At 40.9% G+C, this 27864-nt stretch overlaps 1 protein-coding gene across 2 annotated transcripts in view; it reads right to left on the reverse strand.

Moving 5' to 3' along the window:
- The window catches only part of ITGAV (integrin subunit alpha V), a 45084-nt gene extending 24767 nt beyond the window's left edge, over positions 1 to 20317 (reverse strand). For both annotated transcript variants that reach the window (XM_048953922.1, XM_048953921.1), the window contains exons 1-8: positions 20081 to 20317; positions 16839 to 16966; positions 5710 to 5801; positions 5108 to 5222; positions 3658 to 3719; positions 2217 to 2262; positions 1018 to 1143; positions 182 to 226 (exon numbers count right to left, since the gene is read on the reverse strand). In XM_048953922.1, coding sequence (XP_048809879.1) covers positions 182 to 226; positions 1018 to 1143; positions 2217 to 2262; positions 3658 to 3719; positions 5108 to 5222; positions 5710 to 5801; positions 16839 to 16966; positions 20081 to 20232 — 766 coding nt within the window. In that variant the 5' untranslated portion in view covers positions 20233 to 20317. The remainder of the gene's footprint in view (positions 1 to 181; positions 227 to 1017; positions 1144 to 2216; positions 2263 to 3657; positions 3720 to 5107; positions 5223 to 5709; positions 5802 to 16838; positions 16967 to 20080) is intronic.
- Positions 20318 to 27864: the final 7547 nt, after the last annotated feature.

The raw sequence follows: 27864 nt of genomic DNA on the forward strand, positions 1-27864 counted from the left end.
AATACAAAACAAGACACCCATGTAACATTCAGTTTCCAAAGCAGAATGCCTTCTTTTGTACAGGGTAGCTCATTCCTAGTGCTTTATACGTTTTCCCTTGCACTTTGTCATTTGTTCTACACCACTTATTTGAAAGTCCTACACAGTGAATTACCATTTTTTACTGAAACAACAATCTTACCTTCTATGCCATCACCACTGAAGTCTCCAACAGCCACGGAATAACCTGATTAAGAGAAAAATTAGTAAATCACTTCAGGAACATTTTTAAGCCTTTCACCTCTCTAAACTTTTCACAAGTCTTGATGCACGAGTCTCTTGCTTCACACTGAAGTACAATGAAACACTCTTTTGCCTCTGAGTAGATTAGATGATGAACAGTTACACAAGCAGACTGTAACTCATCAGCTTCTGCGTGAAAAGACAAATTCAGTGGGTGAATTTAACAAACTTTGTATACCAGGTCTTTTACGATGAGAAGTGTGTCAGGCAGTTATTTAGAATGAGTACCTGGGAAATGTCCACATTCACCCTTAATATTTTTCTGAATGCAGTTAGACATAAGTAAAGCTAAATGGTAACTTCCTACTTGTCAAAGGCAATCTTCTCATTAGCGTTCTTTCCAAACATGATTCTGTCCCATTTTTGCTTTGTTTTGATATGTTATTTAGAAACAACTACTTTTCTAAAATAAATAGCTACGTGAGTAACTTGCCAGGTAAATATCATACCTGATAAGTTGTATTAGGCCAAAATTACAGAGCACCAAAATGTACAGAAATAGTCCCGTTTATTTTGTGATCAGCTGGTTTTTGAGTCAAGATTATGGCAAGGTAACTAAGCTTCTTTCATACAGGCATTACAGCATTTTTGGCTCTCTTCTTATCTGCCAAGATTTAAATTAATACTGTGGTCCACAACTTAATAGAAAGAATATGAGTAGCACAAGAGCTTTCGTGTTTGTTTTGTTTGATTGTTTAAGTACAACAAGATTTACCTCCCTTTCAAACTACATACCCAAGTAGCTGTCATCAAAAGCAGCACTAGCAGGTCTGGTTGCTAACTGGTCGTCATATTTTGTACTGTAGACTTTGGAGTCATATTTAGCCACAATCTCTGTCACTCGATCAGAAATGAGCTGGCCTAAAGATACAGAAAACAGCTTAAAACACATGTGCACGCATTCAGTAAACAAGACAGATTTATGAGATACTTGCTTATAAAGCAGCAGCTCTTCCACAATACTGATCAGAAAACAGCCAACAGCAGCAACACCAGAAAGGATAAAAATGGTAATCTGGATCCTACTGCAGCAAAGATTTATGCACATATTTAATCAAAAGCTCATGACGTGTTTTCACTGAAAATAGAAGCCACTCCTATATGTAAGGCAGGACTTGAATGAGACTGCTCAGTTAGGTAAAAGTAAGCATATGCTTGTGCTATTTCAGAGCTGAGTCATCCCGCTCTTGTCTCAATTCCATAGAATGAGAGCTTAGTATGGCAGTAAACAAGCTATTAACAAGCTAGTGCTTTACTGCCTTCTTCCTGTTCTCATTTCACTAGCCACTAGATGGTGACTTCATCACATTCCTTTCTTTGAGTTTAAAATTAGATTGTATTGCAAGACATTTTTTTCCAGGAGAGCACTGACTTCACATTTCCAGATGTGTATGCAGCACAGGGACAACTACTCTTCCAGCATCTCAGAACGTGGGGTAAAAGTACAGTTTTCAGAAGTATGCTATTGCTATCTTCTATTCAGAGCTGAGATTTTTCTTTGGTAGTAACAGAAGAGAATAAATAGTTCTAACAGATGAATTTGAATCTTTGCCAGAAAGCAGTAAGATGAATATAGGTACATAATGTATATCGTATTCTGTCTGCAGCTGAATTGCAATCATTTCATTTGGTTTGGAGTTTTGAACATAGAACTAGAAAGAAGTCTCTTGTGATGCCAAGTCTACGTGTTGCCTGGCATTATACAGAAAATCTTTTAAATATTTTGGTATTTACATTATAAAATGAAGGCAACAGATGTTGGCAATTCTGTCCTGGTTGTAACAACCATCTTCCAAACTGAGGGCTGCAGGTAAATGCTGCAAGACCCAGCAAACAAGTACTCACTGAAGCCCACATTTACAAAATATGAATGAAAAGATGTTAAGAAAATTGAAGAGGTCATCCTATTCTGTAACTTAAACAATGTATCTTACCTTGCCAGTAAAAACTGCCAGGTCCTCCAAGCAGGACTCTGTCTCCCTTGGGGGAAAAAGTAAAAAGGGGGAGGGGAGGTAATCTTCAAATTAATTATTTCTAGAGACCAAGAGAACACGTCCTGTATTCATGGGAATCAAATAATCACATGCAAATACACTGCATGTAAATAAACCACATGTAAATAAGTTGTAGCTTCACTGACCCCTCCACCCCACCCTTCACATTTTTTGAAGGAATGATTGATTAATCCTAATTAAAAATGTATACACTGTAGAACATTAAGATAAACTACAATATCACTTCAGTGACTTGCTTCTCTATATCATCCATCTAAAATTATCAGCGTCATTTTGCTTTTTGTTTTAGTAGAACTTTATATTCAAGTAAGGCAACAAATATATTTGGGGGAGAGTATAAAGATTGCTACAAACCAATACGTTTTTTGGCCAGTACACAAAACTAGACTCATCTTCTGCCCCTCTTTTTTTCTACAACTTCTTGTTAGTAAAGATTAATTCAGAAAAGCTGTAATGTAATTCAGCTCCTCCATATTCCTTGGTAGAAATGCAGTCCACAAACCATTTTAAGCAACTTGAACCACATTAGCTATCCCAGTGCTGGGAATTTGCTCCATAAGTACTTTACTCAATCAGACCATTGGCTTTGCTACATAACTAAGCCACTTATCCTCATTTTCATCTAAAAACCTCCCACATTCACCTCTCAGAACAAAATAGGTCAGAGATTTGGAGACACCAGTCTTGCCAACTCAGCTAGGGAGGTGGAGTGGAGCCCAGCATTTGTTTTAACAGGAGCTCGAGTCTGCACAGTAGTCCTGAAGGGTACAGGCAAATTAAATGAATACTTCTAGGCCAATATTTACACAGTCTGTGCAGCAGAAACAAGGGTGTCTTCAGGCAAAGAACGAAGGAGTATTATGCAATACAAGGTTTGAAAAACCCAAACGATTGCCACATCGCAAATGGGTCTTACCAGGCCCAGATAATGCTAAACAATTTAAGTGATAAAAAAAGTGATGATAGAAGAACTATAGTTAGTTCTGAGATTCAGGCACAATTTTATTGTGAGCAAATTTTAAAAGTTATTCTGAATTAAAAATATAGGTATATTAAAGGGAAGGAGAATATACTATAGAAAAAAAATATATAATAAAGAGGGCAAAAAAAGTCTCCTAGAAGTGGTAAGTGAGCTGTTATGAAGGTGTAGGGAGAAACGTGTTTACACTACTGGAATGGTTTGAAGGGATTGTTTTTAGTTTACGAGGAGTTTATCGTTGGCTTTCTCTCCCAGGCTCGACCAGGAATGGTGGTTTACATGTAGTTTCATTGTGTCTCTGCTTGTACGCGGTCCGTATCAGGGTAGTTGTTAAATTGGAACCATCTGCTGAGTAACAGGAACTAAGTAACAATCACATACCTTTGTAAAGTCAATACTAAATCCACCTTGACAAAATCCTTGCCCATCTGCATCAATAGTGGCTAAAGAACAGATATAGAAGGAAAAAAAAGAAAATCAAAGATCAAAGTAGTAAATCAGGTTGTTTTGTGAATTCTTCCCAACATCTTTCTAGGTAACATTGCACCCCTGACCTTGAAGTTTGTAAACTTATTTCTCTTGAATTAGTATTTTCTCTTTACAAACAACTCACCATCAAATGCTGTAATACGTTCAGGGCTGGCCTAACATGTATTCTAACCTTCGCATACTTTACAGCCTATTTCAGTCTAAATAAGCAGTAACTGCATATTTCTTCTGGATTTAATCTTAAATTACCAAGAAAAAGATGTTCCTTGTTTTATTCAGGAAACCATGGAAAATATAGAACAAGGTTTGCTTTTCTTATGGAAAAAAATTAAAATTGAAACGTAAATAATGATAGAATATTTGAAGTATTGCTTAAAAGAAAAGTTGCATACCTGCAAAAAAAATCCCCACACACTGAGACTCATCTACAGCTGGCTTAATCTTATGACTATATAGCTCCAGAACAGAAATGCAGACACTCATCTAGAATCCTGACTAACTGAAGTTCATACTTTCTTAATTAACCTCTTTTCCTGTTGGACCACAATGGATTTCAACCCTGCTGTTCACTAATGACTTGGGGAAAAAAAATAAAAACAAAACTTTATGCAAGTGCTCAACCTTTAGACTTGCATAGTAGGAAAAGGAAAAAGGAAAAAGGAAAAAGGAAAAAGGAAAAAGGAAAAAGGAAAAAGGAAAGAAACATAGGGTTATAAGCTTTTGAGCTGTATACCAACTCAACTACACAGTAAGGATGCAAAGCATTTGGAGAGTAAGACTCAGCATTGAACAATGAATGTAATTAAAACTGTGTCATCATGTATATACACATTCATGGAAATCAGAAGCTTCCTCTGCATGATTTTGTGCAAGTGAGCTTTTTATTTAAGCTACATGAATAATTAAGCTTCAGAAATGTCTAGAGTTGGTTGTCAAGTGCCAGATTTGTTGTCCTAATGTTATGCCAATCAGACAGCTGTGAAGAGCATAAAGTAAAATATTACTATGATTACTGCACTGGCTACAGAGGAACATCCACATCTCGAGAGGAAGAAAAAAAGGCTTAGTTTCAACGTGAGAGCCATTGCTAGTGAAGTGGTCAATAAGAAGTCTGGCATCTTCTAGTTCCAATTATATTTGAATCAAAGACTTTCCTCTGACCTACAGTAGAGAAATAAGGTCTGGACCCTGATCATCAGTTGGAGAAGAATCCAGATATCTAAATGTAGTTTAGTTTATTTCAAATTGCTATAAGGGGGAAATACCTGTAAAACTTCTTTCTTCAGATATACACAGAATGTAACAAGAAAAATTCCTAACAGAAGCACAACAAATCACTTACTTGACCTGCAGGGTGCATATTCCACAGATTTGGATCCAGTAAGCAGGTAACAAGTTCCCACAGGCTCTCGCTCTTGTTTTGTTTCAGTTCTCCAGTGATACAATGGGGCACAAGCCTAAGGAAGAAGACAGCAGTGAGGAAAAAAAACTCCTTTTCAAAATGCTGGGAGGTGCAGACTAGAAGGACTAACACTATGGAATTGCCTTATTTTTTATTTTTTTAACAGATTAGAAACCAAAGACATTTTGACAGATGCACCATGGATTACTGGAGATTTTGTTTGAGCTGAAATATTAATATTTTTAGAAAGAGCTGACTTAAAGCCAAAAATTTAGAAATAATATTTTCTTCAAGCAACATTGGTAAGGAGTTCTTTAAGAATTCAAAACACATTTTAACTTCAGAAAATGAATTCTACTACTTTTCTCAAAGCTAGAGAAAATTGCTACAACTTTTGTCTATGAATACTTTAAAATTCTGAAAAAGATAAATCAAGCTGATTAGTAAAGTATTACTTAAATTCTGAGTCATTAAGATCCTTCTGTATCTTTTCTACTACAATACAGCAGTACTGAAGCATCTGAAAAGCAACAAAAACTTACCAAAATTTTATCGTTTTTGGATCTCACAGATGCTCCAAACCACTGATGAGACTTAAATTCCAGTGGATCATCAGGAGCAAAATCTCTGTTGCCTACAAAGAAAATGAGGAAGAAGCATAATTTCATGGTGAACTGTTACAGTAAAAATTTAAAATGTTACGTCACTGATTTTGCCACACCCAGAAAAAGGCAGAAAACAGTAACACTGGAAGACATCATCCTTCTAGCAAAATAAGATTTAAAAATGACTTACTGATATTTATTTTTACAATCTAGGCAAAATGCAGCTATTTTTAGTATTGTAAGCATGCAACAGTTAGAGAATCTTTGACAGGAACACAGTAAATATCTCATACTTCAGATATTTGATTTTCAAGTCAGATTACAGCACTGGTCAAGAATCAGTGCCAAAGCTAAGTTAAGAATGTGCTTCTAGAAGAAACATTATCCTGATAAAGATTGAAGTTAATCTTCCCATTGGCTGGAGTCAGGACAGAAATTCATCTACTATTCTATTGAGTGTTAACATGTCTATTCTGAATGTGACTGCAGCACACAAAGGCAGCAATCAGCATTCTTACAAGTTGTGAGGCAGACAGTAATAAAAAAATGGTAATGAATTTGCTCATAGAGAGGAATAATTTCAGTTTGCTCTGTTCAGTGAAGAAGTTTGGTAGGTGCAACTTACCGAGTGGTGTTTTGCGCTGTTACAAATATAAGAAGTCTTTAAAATGTTTCATATTTCTTATGTGCTTTCAATGGAAAAAGTAGAAACTTTCCCAGCCTCTTGAGAAAATGATTGTAACACTCTGAATTGTTATTATTTTTTAAAACGTTGCCCAAATTGCTGGTTTGCAGTGCCTAAAAGCCAAGGAGTCCAAGAGTTCACCAACCCTACATCACTTCCACAGACTGGAGGGGAACCCCAAGCCCAACCTTGTTATGAATCAGAAGTTCTAGTGCTCGAGACCTGTGACCACTTGAATCACAACTTCCTTGCAAGTCAGACACCTCAGAAGGCATGCTTTGTCTTGAGAGGCTGTGTCACTTCCATTAGGAAAATCCCACGAAAAGTACAGTAAGAGCAGTTCTTATCTTCAATCGGCCAAAACAAGCCAAGACCTGGACTACTCTCATTTTGCTCTATTATCAGAACTACGCGGAAGTCAGGGCCAAGCACATAACATCACAGAGAACTATTGTGTCGTGTTTTCTTTTTTTCCTAATTTCAAAGGTAATGAGAAAATGAAGAGAAAAGGAGAAAACACTTCCTTCTGTCCTCCCCTCCTTCACTTTCTTACTGAAAAGGTGCTCTAGACAGGGAGGGCCTGATGATTAAGCATACCTGCACAAATATACATACACTGTATACTGTCACAAGATGCTCAGACAAATGTAGTTTGAAGGTCTGCACGTCACCTCCTCACAAAAAAAAGACCTAAAGACTGCACAAATTATTTTCAAATACGAAATGTCTTGAGCACACATAGAAAGTCTCTGTTTTGCTGTATCTTACTCTTTCCTCGCCTTTAACTCATGAAAAAATGTGGACAGTTTTGCTAAAGGATGCAGCTGCTCCCAGAAGGAGTACAAGTTTCCATGTGATGCTGTCCATACGTTCCTGCTGCCAACCTTTGTCATAGCCCTACTCCCTTCCGGCCACATACACAGAAGGAGCCCTATAGAAAAAAAGCAGGTAGATCAGGGCCAAACCCTGCTAAGTGCAAGGAGAGGGAGGCAGTGCTGACCTCCTGGGGAGAAGGCAGGGATACAGGGCCAGGACTGGGATCTAAATCCTTTCTGGCAGCATTATGAGTTTAAACTGGGTTTATTCTCATTCTAACACCACACCCAAGGTTACACAGCCTAAAGACAGATTTGGCTTCTACCCTCTGTTTGTCTAGCTACTCTCAAATACAAAGCCACCTCTCAGTTTTACTTGCCAAACAAAGCACTATGCTTTAAAGAATATAAATCTTGTTGGGAACAATTACTTTATGGAGTTTCATGCCTTTATCTGCTCTTGGTTATTTATGCAGCACTACCTATTTATGACTACAGTGGAAAGTAGTATAACAGTTTTATACTATAAAGTGGAATCCTATCCTAAATCTTATAAAAAAGTGGAGGATATAGAGACTTCCAGTGTAAGCTTCAAGCACTAGACAATAAGTAATGACCTTGTCAGAATAGCAGGTAAGCCGCCATAGAGCATTATCAGCAAGCTGATTTTACTGTACACATAAAGGAATTTATTTCCCTCCAGTTTCAGTTGAATGCATCAGCTAAGACATAATGAGGTGATAAAAAAAAAGACAGGTTATTGCTTAGTGGTGCCATCCATCCACAGACTATGGTGATAGCACTGGAAAGAGGGGAAGCAATTGTTCATCCAGCACACGCTGCCAGAACAACAGCTCTCTGCCTTTTCCCATTGTATTCCTAAGCTACAGAAGCTCCAGGGCTGCCCACACCAAGGAAGAGGCAACATCCAGGATGGCAGCAATAAACAACTCTTCCTCTTCAGGCTTTCAGGGAAGACATTTTTTTTTCCTACAGTATTTAGAAGGCCGTAATTCTGCTTTACGTTAAGGATAATATTAGAAAACTGTCATCAAAATAAAACTGAAAGATGAGCAACAAGGCTTTGAGATACAGTCAGAAGCTGGCACAACCCCAAGTCAATTATGTTTCAAGTGTCATGACATCAGAAGCCAGCATCGTGATCTCCGAAAGATTAGAAAAACCAACCTGGAAGTTCATATAAAAGAAAAACTAAAAAAAAATCCATAGCACATACAGTAAAAACTGCTCCATTAGACACCTTAGCTAATGGCAGTGCCCGTGCACATAATATAAAACACCCGATTCAAGGATAAAATGCCTCAGAGTGAGTTTATCCTGTATTCAGTGCTTCACTAAGTGAAGGCATTCTTTCCAAAGAGAAGAATGTTCGGCTGGGCTTAAGTTTGTTAGAACACAAAAATCTAAAATCTAGTGGAAAAAAACCTAAATTAAGTGAAATTAAAAAACCTAAATCAAATGAAAAATGATTTGGAGGCACAGACTTTTGACATATACTGTGAATGTTAAAATACAGACCTACTCTTAACTCTCCTTAAAGAGGAAAAGTTACTTTTATTTGTCCACCCACTTCCCTTAAAAATTCCCCATAGGAAGCAAACCACAGAGAAGTAGATTATGATTCTTTCTCCCAGCTTTAGTTTTCCCAAAGAAATACTAATTTTATGAGGAAATCCAGAAAACACCTTGCCATCAAAAAATCCCTTGCTTTGAATAAGAAACCATTTGGGTTTCTGTTCTTGACTGGGAAAAACAAACATAAAGAACACGAGTCTTCATTGGAGCAAATCAAAGTTAAATAAGGCTTATTAGCTTTACTGTGAAGCTAACTGACATTGAGATGGACTTTGACGTTTGTGTTTTAGTAGAAATCAAGGGCCTGGTTTTGTTATTGTTTTATCATTGCAAAAGTTTTCAGTGGGGAGGAGAGAAGGGAGAGGGAAGAGAGCAGAGAACAAAGCCTCCCTCTGTTAAAAACAGGAGCTGCTTTAAACAAAGCAAACTAATACAGATAGGATTTAGACATACAGGGATTTATAAATCCAAGCCAGTGTTTTGATGTAACATAGTTGCCTTTACTGCTGTGACAGTTGTCATAGCCACTGATGTTTTGCTTCTATTTCTCATGTCCTTTGGAGTATCTGAAGAAAGCCTTATTAGTGCCTTCACACCAGTGCTGTATAATGTAAACCAGGCATTCAAGCAAATATGCCAACTAATACAAATTGGATTCTGACTTTTTTTTTTTTACTTAAGATTTCTTCTACAAAAGCTATTTTTTAAGATTAAAACACAGCCATTCCAGGGACTCCTCCATGATGGCTCATTAATTCCAAGACTGTGTCATTTGACTGTAGGGTTGTATCTGAGAAGACAACTTATGCTGTGGTTTTTCCCTTTGCTCCTTCCCATTGTAGTAGACATCATACGATGATTTCACATGTCTTTTTCAGTATGGATAAAAGGTTGCCATGGCAAGCCAACAGTGCTTTGTCTCATAAAATTCCCTCCTTGGGGAGGGGCTGTGAGATGGCAGTGATGGTCAAGGTCAGGAAAATTCCACACATGGGTGCTCCTGGACAGAGGAGCATCATCACTTCACTAGATGACATAAGATTCAAAATTGTGAACGTCAATACATATAATTGCAATTTGTGAAAAACAACGTGAAGGGATGCTAACTAGAGTTAATAGCCTAAATCATCTTCCAAATGAAAATAAAAAGATCAAAAGCTTTTTCAAAGATGATTTGCTTTTGGCTATCAGCTTTGGGTAGCTGCTGCCTTCTATTTCCCAATGCAAAAGTTAACAGTTATAAAGATATTACTATAAAGTGACAGGAGCTGTCTCTAACTCTCTGGTTTTTGTATAGTAATGACAGAACTGCACTCATCCATTTACTCTTGCTCTGGAGTGCCAGTCTGAACTGAGACAACCATGAGACAAGAAGCAGTGAACTGAAGAAGCCTGGCTCAGTATCAGCATGCTATAAGCACTCAAGAAGTTGTAAACCTCAAACAGCCACCCAATTCACCATTTTTCTGTCAAAATAAACTTCTTTGTAACAAACCCAAAGTAAAGGATGTTGCCAGTTCTAGGTAAAAGGAAACATAATATAGCTAGCCAGAAGAAAACCTCATAAAACATACCAGTGTACTATTATCATAAGCCAGAATTTGACACAGCAGAAAGCTAGCTATCTGACATCTAAAACCTCAGAGATTTCACCCCTAGTTACCTGCAAGAAGGAGCAAGTCCAAGTTTAACTTCACCTGAAAGTCCTGGTGCTGTGAGGCAGCTGATGACTCACAGGGTTTAGCAACAGTGCTTTGATACTGGCTGAGGATACAGAGGAACACAGAGATTCCCACTACTCCCCTTCCCTCTCCTGAGCTATGAATCCTGTTTCTCTCTCTGGGCGGAGCTGGAACAACTGGATCTTTTCCTTTGCCTACTATAACTAAGAGCCTTTTTGTTTTTTTTTTCCCAGCTTGTCATACAGTTGGGATCCAGCTACCCAAACACACAGCCAACAGCATTCATTCAGGAGTCTACCTAATCATGAAAGCATGAGCATTTTTCCACCCTCAGCTGTAATAACCAGCAGAGGAGATTTTATACATTCTACCTCCCTCTTGTATTCACAGAGGTACTCAAAGCCCAAGGCTGACTTTAGTCATCCCAGCACATGATAAGGATAACAACTGAACTTCAATGAGACTGATGTAATCATAGATGCAGCAAGATAAAAATCAGTCCATTCTACTACAAATGAATGGTCTTCACAAGATTTATTGGTTTGCTCTTGACGAAATCAATAGTGAAATCCCTGCACAAAGTGCACCTTAATCCCACTGAACCAATCTCCTACAAATGAAAAGTATTTGCAAAGGCATGCTATTTCCACAGGATACTTACCTATCCCCTAGTTCTTTATTCTTTCCCACTCATTCCACAGGTGGAAAAGAAGTTGTTGTGAATAACTGACTCATTTGTGCAGATGATCAAAACCTCAAAATACAAGCTCATGACACCCACGCAACTCATAACTTCCCTACATCAGCAGATCTTAAACTGTGCAATGCTACAGAATAAAGCTGCACCAGGCAGTTAAGATATCCACTTCAAACTAAATAGGTCACAGATAGATACAGCTATGCCAAACTGGTGGTTTAAGCTTGCGCACAAAGACTCCTATTGTCTACAATCACCCACTTGGGAATGGAAAGAAACAGAATGAACAAAAAAACAAAACAAAACAACACTCAAGTTGGGAACATAAGGAAGAATCGGGAGGTTTTACTCTAGTTTTCTTTCTCAAAAGCTTTTTTCCCCCCCATCTTTTAGCATTGGTCAAAATAAACAGTTTTCAGAGAATTTCATCCAAAAATAATTGAGCCTAAGTCATTCATTTGAAACAACTCCGGTGTGTCAAAAACATGGAAAGCTGTAGAGAGGAAGAACAAAACAACCATCAAAGGGCAAAACTGTAGGCGGGCAGAGGCTACTTGAAGTTATTTCTCCAAAGTAGTAAGAACATGCCACACAGAGCTGAACAGGACTTCAACACTGGAGATGCTCTTTGTTTTAAGCATTCAACCATTTCTGTAAGACTCCCTAATCTTGCATTTTGAGATTTAACACAACAATAGGAAAAGCTTTCCACCAAAAGAAGGAATGAAAATTAAGCATTGCACCAATCTGTTATGCCAAGCATATCAGAAGAGCACAACAATGCATTATCTGAGCAGCCAGTGCTGTCTGTACTAAAAACAAAATCTGTTCAAGAAATCTGTAACTCATTAGCATAGAGGTTCAAAGTTGCTTGATGAGCATATTTTCCTTCGTAACAGTTTGTGGAACTGTCTGCATTTCTGCATTTCATCAGATTATTCTACACTGAAGCTCTTGAAACAGTTTGAGCACCGCACTTCTTCTTTATGCTGCCATAACGAGCTGCACTTTCAAGCATCCTGTTCTGGAGCCAGTACATCTCCCAGTTATAGCTATGATCAAAAACTTAACATCATCACAAAACTATTTTGTTAGTATTTTATTAAAAGACATGGGAGCATGAAGAAGTGCTACTTCTACCAAATCAGTTCCCAATATTCTTGACAGATACAGAGCTAGGGCTCCAAGACAGAAATAAAATAAAATTATGAAGACAACTGTTTCCTTTTGGATAGTAAGTACATAGGAAACTCATTTGGTTTACATTAATTTGCTACATATTGCTCACACGTGTACAGTTCCATTAATTCCAGCTGGTTACATGGGTCTCTGAAGAATTCTTTTGTCAGAACAAAAATTCAGAATGCACCCACTCTCTAAAATCCTTCAACAAATAATCACAGAACAGTGTGGGTAGAAGGGGACCCTAAAGACCCCAGTTCCAACCTCCTACCATGAGCACGGATGCCTCCCACCAGTCCAGCTTGGCCAAAGCCCCAACCAAGACTGTGGGAAGGCAGAGTGGTGCATCTTTTAAACAAGTGGGTTTGGACTTCTCAGAACTGGTCAGTAATAGAAAAGAGGACTGTTATATTAAGTGCATTCCTTTTACAGTGAACCCACCACGAACATGCATTTTCCTGAGAAGAGCTGCTAAGTAAAAAGACAAAACCAAATTTCAAAGAGAGGAACCACCTCTCCAGTCAGTTCTGTAGAGAATTAGCACTAGGACTCACAGGCCCTGCAAAATTCATCATACTAAAAATGCCTCAGCTAAATAGGAATAAAATACAAATTAAAAGAAATAATTAAAAAAAACAAACTCACCAACCAAATAACAGATGTGAAATGTGAGTGTAAAATATGTAACACCTAGCAAAAAAATGATCTGATAATATCATTTGTTACACAAAACTGGGTCAATTTTGAACGATATGCTACCTTAATATAAGTTTCAACCAGCTGCTCATTCTGAAGAAATACAATCTCCTACACATTGAAACTCTGAAAGTTGACAAAGACAGAAGGAAAAAAAAAAAAAAAAAAAAAATTACTTTACATAACAGTTCAATTGAGTTTGTGATGAAACTGTGGTAAATGCAGTAAGAAATCAATATACAGAAGAACACAATGACAAGAAACTTTGATTTTGTGACAGCGGCATGTTTAGCTACTGAATCAGCAAAAAAAAACCGAACCAGGCAAAGAAGTTCAGTTCTTATTCAACACTTTTTAGCAAGGCCTATTTCTAGCAGCAGGATAACCTGTTAGAGACACAGGCACTGCATCATATTTCAGTTTTCCATCAGATGAACAAACTCGTACGTGTGAGGAAGCTTGCCTGAGTGGTTGGTTTCTTTTTAATTTTACTTCTAAGTGTAAAAAATCCGCCTGAAATGTTTGTCCAATAATAATGCCCTTCCAAAGAGGAAAAAAAGTATTCCAACATTCTGGCTACATACACAAAAACACATGAAGCACAGCCATATGTACCTCGAATCTGGGGGCATGTTCTACCACACATTTGTTATGCAATTTTCACATAGTCATAACGACGTTAAATCAAAGCCAACTGATGTCAGTGCTAAAACTCTCAGAAGCCCCACAGCGAAGCATCTTTACATTTGGGAAGTGTTAATGTGTGATATAAATATTTTGCCTTCCAAAGCCACCATGTATACCAGAATGTCAAAAGCAATTAGTGTAATGTGCACACAGAAACACACGCACACAGGCACACATGTAGAACATACTCTCACCGTGCAGGGAGTTCTGGGACACCTAGGCAAAGGAGATCCTCCATCCCCTTCACAACTCTATCGCTGCTTTAAGTAAGAAAACCATCCTACATACAACAGCAAAAGAAGAACTTTTTCTGCCCAGCAGCTTAAAAATCATAATATATTTCTAACAAGGAATTTTCTGTTACATATTCAGATGAAAACATACATATATGTATATTGACTCATTTTCAGCACGAGAAATAGATAAGCTCCATGAATGGACTCCTCCTGTGAGGCACCCAGCTATCTCCCCTAAAAGTAGTTTTATGCACAGGAAGGAGGAAAACAAGCAAGACTGCAGGAGTAGGGACTTAGCTGACTAAGCATCAGCTCAACTAGTTACTGCTCTTCCCCAGAGGAGCTGAGGGTGAGTGACCAGCACAGCTAGCAGAAAGCAAGCACTTGAAGAAATCCTTCAGAGATCAATATCAAAGATGCAGTACCTTCTTGCTACAGCTACATACCATAGGACAAATGCAACAGCTGTAAGTGTCCAAACTGCTGTGCTGAGAACCGTATCACCAAAAGCAAGTGACAGAAAATAAAACCCATTTCTATTCAAGCACTGATACGCAACTGAGCTCAGTGTGGCCTTCGTACAGACGCAGAAGAAAAAAAGATATCACAGCTTGAGGTAAATATTAATAAAGTACAAATTTACAAGGAAAAGAAAATGAGGGGGGGGGGGAAAGCGCCTCCCTTGCTTTACCTCTATCATCCACTACTTGTGATACAACCTGAAGGTCAGTGGGCATAGAAAAACTCATGCAGAATATGACTTGCTCTTTGCTGGGCTGCACTGCTAGCACAGGGACATGGCCTCTTCTATCATGCTGTGCATGTGATGCGGTGACTCGGTCTGGCCCAGGCCTGCTGGCTGTGCCATCTGGCACAGGGGCCAGGAGGCACGAGCAGGGCCATGCCCTACAGCGGGCAGTTCTGATCATGCTAGTCCTTGTGCAGACCTTGTGCAGCCACAGACAGGAGGACAGAGATGCAGAGAAGCCATGTATACGAACACCCGCGTTATTTTCAAAGGGCAGGTTTCTCACTAGCTGTAAGCAATTAGAGAACTCTGAAGAAACCCAGCTAATGAATTACACAGAAGGTGTGCTACTTTCCCTATTAACAAAACAGCTAAATAATCTAAAATAGATCTGCTTTGTGTTTCCAGAGCTAAGCAATGCCGCTGCAATTACAAACCACAATACACAAATATTGAAGGAGTGATGGATGAGCTTGAATCCTTGCAGAGACTGCATTTAGCTACCTATAAAAAACCCCTTCCCATTAGCACTGTACATTAATGGTCACATTATCTTCAGCTGCTTTTTTCCTGTGAGTAGTATCATAAGCCTCCCCTGACTCCCAGTGCTACACTGTGAGTTACAGGCAAGCAAGAGTGAAGGACTGCACTGTGCTGGCATTAGATTTTGTCATTCTAATGTAGGAAATCAACCATTGTGTTACAGACAAAGAAAAAGACAATTTTGTTTCAGAGCATTGATTATTTTATTACACTGAAATACAATTGCCCTTTTCACCCAGAGAATAATCGACAAATGCATTATTTCCCACTTCACTGCCACAAGGCTGGAATGAGTTAAAACATGCCTGTCATGAATCCCCTTAAGCCACTATGACCTGCTTGTTCTACTGCTACAACTCAAACGATTACCTTGTCCATTACCTAAATGGTAGATTATATGCAAAATGCTGCTCATTTGCTCAGTAGCATATATCTTAAACACAGCCATCAAGCAGAGCAGTGAGGCCTTTGTATCTGTTTATTGTGCCTGGCTTATGGGTGAGTCCACAGCAGTTCTCATTTGAGGACGCATCTGGAACTTAACCCAAGAGACTCATCTTTCCCTAAGAGATGCACTTCAGCTATTATATTACTGGAGAATATTATTTAGAGATATATTTAAGACAAATTATTCTTTAAAAAAAAAAATTTCTTAGTCATCTGAAAGAAAGCTTTCTGTAGGCTGCTGCAGACAGATACCAGCTTGCATTTTGCGTGCATCACTATTTGCATCTCTTCTGTTGGTGCATTTTACGTGCAAGAAGCTGATAACATGTCAGTTTTCAGAAATATACATAAACACATCTGAGAACTCCCAACATCACCAGCATTCTGTGCTATATCTTGACAATGGCATGGAGCAAAAAGTCTCCTCAGTGCATTTGTACCTGATCTACAAAAGCTGAATAAACTTTACAGCTTTTGGACTGACAAGTCACAGCAGCGAAGGCTAAAATGAATTATACCCTACCAGACTTCAAAGCACAGGTGTTTCCTCCTCCATACCAGGCAGGTCTTGCTAATGCATTCCCAGGACACACACAGGTTTTTCCACTGGCCTGAAACAGGCTGCTGAAAACAGGACTCAGCACTGAATGGCACAAGCAGAAAAGCACTTGCGGTGCATTCTCACATGACCTGCCACAGCTTGTGGCAATCAGTGTGTGTACTAGAGCATGAGGGCTGAGTGAGATGTTTTATGTCAGCGTTGCTGCTGCTCAGCTCTAATACACTTCAGAGATGGGTAAGCAATGCCTCTGACCTGAGGCATCCTGAGAACTCCTATTAGGAATGTCACACGTTACAAAGCTACACCCAAGAAGAAAAGTAAGAAAAGGTGTTTTTTTCCACAGTCTAAAGCTTATATTCCCAGTTTCAGACTATGCTTCTGAGTATTTCCTCATACACCACCTACTCTGCTATGAAATAAGGATAATAGCAATCCCTATACACCCAGGAACAAGGCAGAGCCCCTTCCCCTGCAGCAAACCACACATTACCTGTGGAGTCGAAGATGATGGGCTGGCAGTTCCTGTTGGAATTCCAGTTACATTGCAGCACCTGGCCCCCTTCTACCACATTGTGCTGGGAGGTGTTTGCTTTTGGAGCTCCCACCAGAAGAAATATCCTGCAGTAAATTGAAGAAATAAAAGTCTCAAAACTTCAGGCACAGACACTGCTACTTCATGACATGCTAACAGTTCATAGATTTGAATGGATAAAGCTTTTGCATTAAGTTTAAAGCCAAAACTACTTCAGGTGTCAGAGGAATTGATACCGGGCTTGGCTCCCTCCTTTCCGCAAGCGAAAGCAGGCAAACTAATTTTGACTTAAGAGACAAAAGAAGATAAAGAATGACATATTCTGACGTGCTTGAAGGGATATTTCAATGAGATAAACACCTCTTATATTCTTTTATCCCTCTTTCAGAAAAATCTGCATTGACACCACAGAAGAAGTAGCCGCGTATTTCTGTAATTTAACGAAGAAATTGCCTGGCATCATTTCTAGTTAATGCTGTATGTAAGGGTAATTCACGGAAGTTGGTCAGCATTCAGTGATGTACACACAGAACAGCAGCGCTCAGGAGGCAGTGAGCAGTGAGTCAGCCCAGCATCAGCCAACCCTCTGCTAAAAGCAATCACCAAGCACCCAAGTCACTGACATCCACAGACCTGCGCATTTATGAATCCCCACTGAAATCCATTACAAAATAATCATTTTCTTATTAAGATGGGTCACTGTACAAATGCCTGCTTATGTAAGTGAGGTCCGCTCTGAGCAGGAACTGCTATGGCACTGGGTTCGTGCAAGTGTTAAAATGCAGAAGCTGCAGAGTGAGAAACAGATGGAATGCAAAGCCAGACCAAACAAGGCTATTAAGTTCTCCCAGGAACTCTCACAGCTCTCAGACACGCGACTCATCAGCACTTTTCTTAGGAAGTCCATTTGAAGCAAAGGCAGTGACATACAGAAGAAGCAAAGACGTGGAACTAAATGCTTCCTTTTATCAGAATCTGCTCTGTTGCGCTGCTTTCATTTAGACTGTCAAAGAGAGAAGTCTTCCACTCGCAGGCAATGTTATCTCGTATCAGATAGGGCAGCTGGTTTTGAAATAGGCATAGCCAAATAAGCTGGTTGGAGAGTAAGTCTCCTAGTAGATAGATCCAAACTTTGGCAGACTTGTACTGGTTGTGATTGTTATCCTTCAGACTTCATTTTAGTTCTGAGCTATGTTTTTTCTTCTTAATACATGAAATCCAGGTATAAACACATAGAACCTTACTAAAGCTCAACTCATATGAATAACAACAAATGACATTATTTTTCAACTCCACTTAACTTACAGAACCTTCAAAATTCCCTGGTAAGGACTTGGTAGAAAAGCCAGACTTCCAACAACCCATTGGTCCCCCTAATGGCATTCACAGACTAGTTTTGAAGAGAAAGTATTTGAGATGCTTTAATGGACTTAAATGTTCTGTCTGGGCATAACAGAAAGGTCTAAAAATAAACATTCCTAATGCCAAGTGAAGAAATACATTAATTATTATAAATACAATCTATTAAACAAGTGGTAACTTGCCTCCCTCTTCACTCTTAGTTCATTAGTTTTGAGAAGCCCTCCAAACTAAACATTTGCTTTAAAAAAATAAGTCGCACTCATTTTAGCCTTTCTTTCATAACACAATCACCATGATGGGATATATTAAGGTGGTCACCAATTAAAGACTTGCAGTGGAACTCCATAAAGATTCAGTTACCTCTTTTCCCAAAGCAAAAAAAAACCCAAAAAAGAAAAACCAAACATTTCTATAATCAGAAACCAAACCAGTAGACTTGAGCAATTTGTAACACTATTGGCAAATTATAAGACCAGTGACCATCCACAAAGAAGACTGTACTCCACATACTTTGTTAAAGAGAGCAACTGATGCAGATTTCTATATCCATAAGCATACACCAGCTGTGCTGTGGCACTACCCATCCCCTACACAGGGCACCAGCCACCCCAACATAATGCTGCAGACAACACTGGGAACGCATTCGCAGCCTCTGCATTCAGGTTTCCAAAGCTGTGCTTAGAGGAATCCTCTCTTTCCAGTGCTTTGCCACGTGCTGATAAAAGCCATCAGGTTTTGAAATACACTCATACATGGGAACGACAGACTACAAAAATTAGCGCTTCTGTGTATGCAAGGCCTCTTTTACTTTGTAAGTCACACCTTCAGCCACTTGGAACTGCACTTACATCCTGAGTCAGGAAACAAAAAGCACCCGGATAAAAGACTGCCACCAACTCACGGAGTACATTTTTCATACAAGACTCCTCAACGTGCTTCACACTGCTGCCTGCAGCTAAAAAACAACAGCTCGAGCTTTTGAGAGCTATTAACTCTGCCGTACCACTAGGCGATCCAAACAGCTTAATTGGACTTGAATTACTCGAACTCAGCTGCTTTTTACCTCCGTCCTGTAACGAAGAGGTTCTAAGCACACGTTCAGAGCAGCGTGTAACGGGACTCACTCCTGCCAGGTGTGCGAGACTCAGCCCCCACCAAACGCCCACCACAGCCACCCAGGCTCAGCACGGCCGAGCATCCCCTCCCGCAGCTCAGAGATCCGCGGCACCGCTGCCTGCGGCCGGAGGCATCGCGGACCCCGCGCACGGAGCGTCCCGGCCTGCTTCCCAGGGCACCGATCTGACTGCGCCGGGCCGGCTGCTGTAAAAGCTGCGGAGCGACTCGGTTTCACTAAGAGGTTTGATCTAAAAGGCAGCAGGGGAAGCCGACCAGATACAAAGTAACTTCTACCCATAGCTAAAGTCACGGCGAAAGGCTTCTCTCAAAGACACGGAGGAAGTCTCTCAGGCTATCTAAGACGTTCGCGTTTCAAGTTGCAAACAAACAAAGCCCCAGACTACGCTCACCCACCCGGGACTCAACAGTTACCATCAAAGAAACGCGAAAAGGCAAAAGGGCGATTCCAACGAGAGAAGGAAGGAACGAGCCCGCCCCGCGCCGCTGCCGGCCGCTCGGCAACCGCAGATGCCGCCTTAAAATAAAGGGAGGAACGCAAATAGAACATATTTGCTTTTAATAACGCGCTCTGCGGGATTAAGATAGCGGAGATGTCGCGACATAGGCGAGCGCAGACGGGACGGCTGCCGGGCAGCGGAGCCGCGCGAAGATGCGCTCCAGACCCGCTCCGAAACCGTGAGGCCGAGGGACCGCACACTTACGAGGAGGGATCGGGAGCGAAGAAGTCCACGGCGAAGCCGAAATAGCTGCCCTCGGCGCCCGAGTACACGGCCGGCCGCTCGGCGTCCAAGTTGAAGGCGCGGGCGGCGGTCAGCGCGCAGCCCAGCAGCAGCAGCGCCCGCAGCCCGGCCATGGCCCGCGGCGCTCCCGGCCCGGCCCCGCGCGGAGGAAAAGGGCGGCGCCGGCGCGGGAGCGGGAGCAGGAGCAGGAGCGGGCCGCTTCCTCTACTCCGCGCCCAGTTCCCTTTTCTCGGCGGGACGGCAGGAAGGAGGAGCGGCATCATGTGGTGCCGGGGGCGGGCCCCGCTCCCGCCGCCGCCCGGCCCCTCCGCGGCCCGTTCCGGGCGGCTCGACGCGGCCTGCTCCGGCGGCCGTGCCGTGGGAAGGCGGCCCCGCACGCGGGTGCGGTCCGCGGAGCGAGGGACCGCCGGAGAAGGAAGCGTCGAAAGCCGCGCGGGGAGCCAGCGCCAGCGACCCGAGAGTGGCCCGGGCGGCGGAGCGGCGGTGCTCGGGCCTGCGGACGGCGGGGCGGAGCCGGGCTGCGGAACGGCGGACCGCGGGGCTGCCGCTGCCCGTCCTAGCTCCGGGAGGGACCGCTCCCGCGGGCGGCAGCCCGAGCCCTCCGAAGGACTGGGACCGCTCCCCGACGGCTCGGGGACCGCTGATGAGATATCGGACTCGGTTCGAGCGCAGAGTGTTCTGCTTTGCTTTATAGTTCCGCGGTAGGAACTGCGCGGCGTACGGGGCCGGCCGTTCGGAGTGAGCCCAGCTGGCAGCAATCCTCACCGAAAGACGGAGAAAATAATAAAGCGGTCAGAGCACGTGTAGGCAGCCTCTTACGGCCAGAATTCGTGCGACGGAGCTGCCCGTTAACCCGCTGGACAGAAGAAACACCGTTTCGTAGCCAGCGAGCATTCCTGAGTTTTGATGTAATCGGCTTCGTTCAGAAGCATGATATTGAAACGTTGACCCAGGACCACTTAGCATGTTATTTTTTGCTTATCTTTCAAGGGCTTATTGCTCTCAAAGGACCAAAGGACCTTCCCCTCTTCTCTTCCCCCTCACCCCCACAAAAAAAGAGAAAAAAAAGGAAGTGTGCTTTGTCACCAATTGCACAATGAATCACATTTCAGAATTAGCATCAGCTTCCTGTTTATCTTGGAGGGCAAATTTACAGCACTGCACTGTTCTTGGTGATGCCTACTTAGTCTGTGTTCACTGATAGCCCATTGTGGTGGCACACACATGAAAGAAAAAAAGGGAAGGATTTCAGGGAGAAGAACTGAACATTGGAGTGATAATTTTAGTTTCTCACCTACTAGAGAAAGTTGCTTTAAGTAAAAACTTCAATTCCATTGTATATTGTTATGGTCAGATTTTATGAAAATGCGCAAGCTAAATTAAGTAATCAGTTATGAAGTCTCACAGCCTGCCTGTCTGCAGTCTGACACACTGCAGCACAAGGACAGAAAGGGGCCTGTGCAGGTAAACGCATGGCACCGCCAGAAAGAAGGACCTGGTCATTCTGTGTTGCTGTCAGTTGTTCTTACTGTCAAGTGATAATAATTTCTTGAGGAAATCAACTGAAAATCTATAATTTTGCCAAAAACAGGAGAGTTCCTATGCCCAGGCTCGACACTTGTTGCTGATTTTCCTTATCTTGTCACTTCTCCATAGGTAAAATCATGACGAAGAATAACTTTTATGATGCAGTGACTTGTCTCTCACAGCTGTTACACCATGGACCTGATCAAAGCAAAACTTCAGATAGGTAAATAAGTTTCTAAATCTTAGCAAATACTAAAAGCATAAAATAACAAAATACTCAATATGTCTGTAGATTTGGCAAAAGGAGGATTTATTTTCTCTGTTTGATCATATGCCTTCTCATTACACAAACAGCAAGGGATATGAAAAGATTAAGATATATGATATGATTAAGATATGAGGGCTGCTTACTGAATGGTAAATTTTGTCTTCCCAAGAAGTGGCTGTGCAGCACTGCTGCACACTGTCAGTGGATGGATAAGTGAAAAGCCAGGGGAGTAATTTAGCCGTGGCATACATCAGAGGTTGCTCATCCCCAAGGATACCTTCATCAGACGGTTTCCTCTCCTCAGTAGGACAGTTTCTTAACAAGTCTATCTGCCTGCTATCACTGGGGCAGGGAATGCTGCCCGCTCTTCCCCTGACTCAGCTCCCACACCACAATGAGTCACACACCAGGACGGGGCACTGCCTGGGCTGCTGCATTGCACAGAACCCGTCCATCGCTCCGGGCAGCCCGCAGCTCTCCTGCCTCCACCTCAGCATGGAGAACAGAAACGCAGGCCTGGGGTGCACTTCCAGTCAAAGTATATCTCACTAGAAATTGAAACAAGCATTTTCTATTGCTAAAAAAGTGATTGAGGCTATAGCTGGCACTGAGTTATTACATCTGACAGAATCACAGGCAAAGGAATGATGGCCCCAAACAGACTTTGTATCAGTCTAAAGCAGGAAACACCCTTCTAGTAAAAGTGTAATTTTTTCCTTGCTAACTTGTTTAGCTCTCAGTATGATTAACAAGTAGATTAACAGCTAGTAGAACTGTGTTACGCAATGCAAACAAATTATATGCTTCTATATTTGCTCTACCGACTACTTTTCAATCTGCAGTCTGCTAAGGCATAGAGCAGTGGAAAGTAGCCACTAGGAAGTGGGCAGAACAGTGACAGCAAGCTGTGACCTTGCTAGCTTTTCCTTATACAACTGATCATTAACACAGTTGAGTAAGGCTTTGCAGGATGCCAGGCATATTTGGAGAACTCATTGCTCCTTTTTAATTTTTCCTTAGCTTTCAGCCTGTAGAATGAACAGAGTATTTCAGCATATATATTTATTTTTTTTTATTGCAATCCTGTGTTCCTCTCTCGTAATGTTACAATCATGACAGAAACAGCCAAAATCCCGTAATTCAGGATAAGTTAAAAATATGCATTCCACAGTGGTTCTACTTAAAAGGCCCTCAAAAACATCCCATGCTAAGGGAAAAGCTTCCGCTTCTTAGCAGATCCAGCATTTTTCAGATCCAGCTCTACTAACATCTGGAGCACAGAATGGATTGCCACTGACTTGTTTGTTGATACTGTTGTTGGCTGGCAAAAGGCGTCCTTCAACCATAAGAGAGCTCTTCTCTTTTGCCATCCAGGCATTCAGATTCACAGAGCAGTTTACTTGCTCTGAGCAGACCTTTAAGAAGTAACTCAGTCTCTAGTACAGCAGTAGAAAGCAAGCTTGACTAAAAATGGTCTTATCTTACTACTTCAGTGTTATTTTTGTCTAACACTCATCAACTAATGCTTATTTTCTTTAAATTCCCTGAACACTGCAAACCACAAAAGCACCACTGGGTGAGGCAAAACCACCACAGCTGTGTTGTGAGCTCAGGTTGTTGTGGTTCCACCAGGGTTCACCAGTCCAGAAAAACCCCACTCATTGGTTACTAGAACATCTCAGGCAAAGTTTCCTCTAGCAATAGGAGAGTGTCAATAAAAGCAGTTTCTAACTGGTGAACCACGCTCAGGGCAAAGTTTGAGATCTTCCAGTTGGAAAGGAAATGAGTCGGATCCAGGCTGTTTTCTGGTTTGCTCAGTTGTGATAGCCACATTACCTCAGTGTTAGTCAGCGTCTCCTCCATCCCCGCTGAGCGTTGCAGAATGCTGGTTACTCAACAGGAGTTTTTGTATGTTGGGATTTCAGATCACTCAGTTCAGAAGCAGCTCCACACAATCTACAAAGGGATTCACATCTCTTCTATCTGACAAAATCAGTGTTACAAATCCCATCTTCCTCAGATTTTAGTTTACAGATCTTTAGATCCAACAAATCAACTTAACCTGATGTTGCTCAGTAAAAACCCCAAAGACTTGAATATCTTTTTAAACAGCATTTATACTCTGGAGAAAAGGATCGAAAGGAAGAAATACAATAATATATGTAAATATGACCCCATTTCTTTTGGAGATAGGGAAAGCCTGGGAAGCCACCACACCAAACTCCAGCCAACAGGCGGGGCTGTGAAGCTGGGAAAACACATTTTGAAAATGTGTTGTGATGTGTACATAGAAGACTTCAACCCACACTCAGCTGTTACTGGAAAGCAACTCTACCTGGCAGAAACACATCTGAAATAGAGTTCTGCCTGGAGCAAGGAGAAATGGAATGCTTCTTACAGCCCTGATCTACAGGCACGAAGGATGGGATCTTGTTTGCTTCAGTTTTCTTTATTCTGTTTTTTTTTTTCCCCTCCTTTATATTTTTATGGTTATCTTTTAAAACTGTTTTGGCTTTTGCCTAGCCTGCGATGTCCAGGCGTTGGTTCCAATAGGCTCTGAGCTGGGTGCTACTGGCTGAAGAATTCCTGGAATGTAACTTCTGTTCCCCATTTCTACCAAAAGAAATTTGCCAGTTAATGTTGACAAGTTACAAGTGACAGAATACACAGACAATTCTTTGCCTTAATAAAGACCGTATTTTAAAACTTCTCCCTTTTTTTTTACCATCTATGGATTCTTGTTCCACTTCCTCCTGCCTCCCATACATACCAAGAATGTGCACCCATCTATTTATAGCACATATTCTGTCAAACTGTAGCTTTATGTTTCCTGTGTGGAGGACACTTTGTGGGTCACATAACAGAATCGCTCTTCACAGAACACAGACTTTCTATAATGACAGGAAAAAGACTGGAAACCGATATAAGGCTGATATGATTAAACAGCATGCAGTTGTAGTAGTGGGTGTAGACACCCCCTAGCTCTTTATTCAAGGAAAAAGTTCACAAAGGTGAGACCTCTGCAGTTAAATAAACCCCTCTGCACCCCTTACAGCCTGTCCCTCCTCAATTTCGATTCATCTGACATACTAGAGATAATGCCTTTATTATGTCATTTCTGACCAACTTTTCTCTTGATTCCACAAACAAAACCTCAGAGTCCCACCACGAGAGCATGCTACTGGGCAGCACGGAGCTCCACAGCACACCCACTGAGCAGCCAAAGGCAGAAGGCAGCCAGCTGGAACACACAGCAGACACTCAGCCCATCAGCACAGAGCAGAGGTCAGGCAGAAAACTCTCTGCAACAGCGTGTTCATGCTTGGAAGGGAGAGAAGACAACAGAAGAAAGGGGTGAAGAGAGAAGATCAAAGGTTTCTTGCTGAGAAATATGGCTGTTACCCAATTCATGTCTGAGATGTTAAGGAGGCATTCAGTTGCAGCCACGAAATGATTAAATAGAGGTCAGTTCATCTTTTGTTGTTGTTGTTGGTTTTTTTTTTTTTTTTTTTTAATTTTTAAAGTCTACTCTTCACTACCCAGTCAAACTACTTCAAATTTAAGTGTTTCCAAAGTTAGCACAAATCTTTGTTTAAGAGCTTACAGGGAATTTGGATTATTGTGTAGACACACTACAGCAGTATTTTACATTCAATCTTGTGTGCAGTGTTCAGACTGCAGAAATGACAGCCTCAGTGTCGGGATATAAAGCAAGGAATAAAACAGGAATGGAAGTGAAGTGCAAAGAGGACCAAACACTCTCAGGTCAGAGAACTATAAGGTTTCAGATAACTTTCTACAACTGCAAAATGTGCTCTACAAGCATATCATACACTGAAAATACAGTTTCATTTTAACACAAGCCCAAGGATGTACAACTGGTAGAATATATTTCTCTAATGCCTTATTGTACAAAGAATACCATTTTGTCTTGTGAACTTTTTACAGTAGTTTGCCCTGTGTCTTTCCGTGTGTCCTACACAGAAATCTAGGAATGTTTTAGAAGTTGTATACTTCATCTTCCACTATATCTTGCTTTATTTTAAGAGTTCACCTTGACACTTTTCAAGTTGAATTTGGTTCTGTTTGAAAATATTTCTTTAGTTTCATGCCAGCCTTTCTCAAACCTGTGTCCAAATATATTGCACTGCTTGAATGTTCTCAGCCACAGATGCCTGAAGTCTCTTTAACACAAATGAAATGCTGGTACATATGATCAAAAGAACTGATTATTTCAATAATGCATTATGAAGGAGCCTGTTGTGTTCACATATTAGGACTATAGCATCATAAATGAATAAAACATCTTGGCCCTGTTGCTAACACCAGCAACAGCCACTCTCTGTGAAAAGACAGAACTTCTATTGAAAGGCAGAAACTGGAAGTGACAGAAAATAAGCCAAGGTCACTTCTAAGCCTCTAATACTACCAGGGGTGGGGGGAAGAGAAAGGTGATTTGCAGATATCACTGTAAAAAGCACTTAATGGGATCACAACTACATCAAGCACATCCGGCACATTACTAGGAACAAAGACCATTTGCTCCACTAAAGATTCTGCTGATTAAGGCCCATTCATAGAAAAGTCTCATGCACTACTGGGGAGGTGAAGTTGCTAATTTTGTACACAAGTTTTTCTAGCATGGAAACGCAGTAAGAAATGGTATCCTTCAAACTGAAATACTTACTTATTTTCAGTATCAATTCCTCTTCTTGGCACCAAGTCAAAGCTGAGGAAGACATAAGATGTTGCTTCTGCTAAGTGTTTTCCCTGGAGATCAAATACTTTAAGTTAGGAGACATGTTCCAAACAAAGCGTGTCAGCTGCTTGCAAAGCTTAGGCTGCTTGCTAAAAGATGCTGGAAATGTAAAGGGATTCAGAGGGGAGAAAAGGAAGAAACATGATTGAAAAAAAAAAAAAGCCATTGAGAGACTCATATGCACACACATACACGAGATAAACTTGCATTTGAAACAATGAGATTGCTCATCTTACAGCTGTAATAAAAAGAGAGGGAAAGGAAGGTCTAACCTTGTAGGAATGTCTGACTGAAGTTCCATTAAGCTATCCCAAAGAAGCACATGAATATTAGCAGTTTATGAACTGTGCCATTATTTATTTGCAAGATAATTAAGCCTGCAAAAAACTAACACTTGCAAAACTTATTCTATTAGGCTATTTGTTTTTTTTTTTAAAGGGGCATTCACTTGGCAACATAAAAAGCAATCAGCCATCAGAATGTCCTACACAAGTTTTTTCAACACTTATTTCACACATCTGACTAAAGAATTGTGAAAGTACTCAGAAATGAGTGTATTTTATATGTGCAAGTTCTTTTTATGCAATCTATTTGTGAAATGAACACAATGGGATCTATAAGAATAATGCATTGCCAAGAAGAACATCACTGCTCCATCAAATGTTAATCGAATTCCCCCTTGATAAAATACAGCTGAGAAATGTCATCCAGTAAGAAATGATCTACTAATTGCTTGCAGTGGAAATGCTGTGATGGAATAGTTAAGGTCAACCTTCACATTTAATTTTCCTTCTTTTTTTTTCCCAGGCATTTACCAGCCATGTGTATTTAAAGTAGGAAGCTTTCTGAGTAACATCGAGGAGGAGGTAAGTTACTTTTTCAATTATACAGCCCTCAGAAGTCCTATGAGAATTTTCAGTTAAAAGTGTCATCTTGTGACTGAAATGATTTTTGTCTTTCAAGCTTTAAAGTCAACAAGCATTCCACTTTCTTAACAGCAAACTGCTGTTTGAAACTACTATGAAAAAGTATGGGCTCTATGCAGATGTTCCCTGCACAGAAACAGAATGAAGGCAGAGAGCTACAAGCAGCATTTTTTCCCCAGGAGATATGAAAGCCCCATAGCTACACCACAGTTCTCACAAGGTTTTTTTTCCACTTAAGTTTGGGGGCAGAGATGAGGCAAACAGC

This window comes from Lagopus muta, chromosome 8, assembly GCF_023343835.1.
Source record: "Lagopus muta isolate bLagMut1 chromosome 8, bLagMut1 primary, whole genome shotgun sequence".
In the NCBI taxonomy this organism is placed as follows: Eukaryota; Metazoa; Chordata; class Aves; order Galliformes; family Phasianidae; genus Lagopus; species Lagopus muta.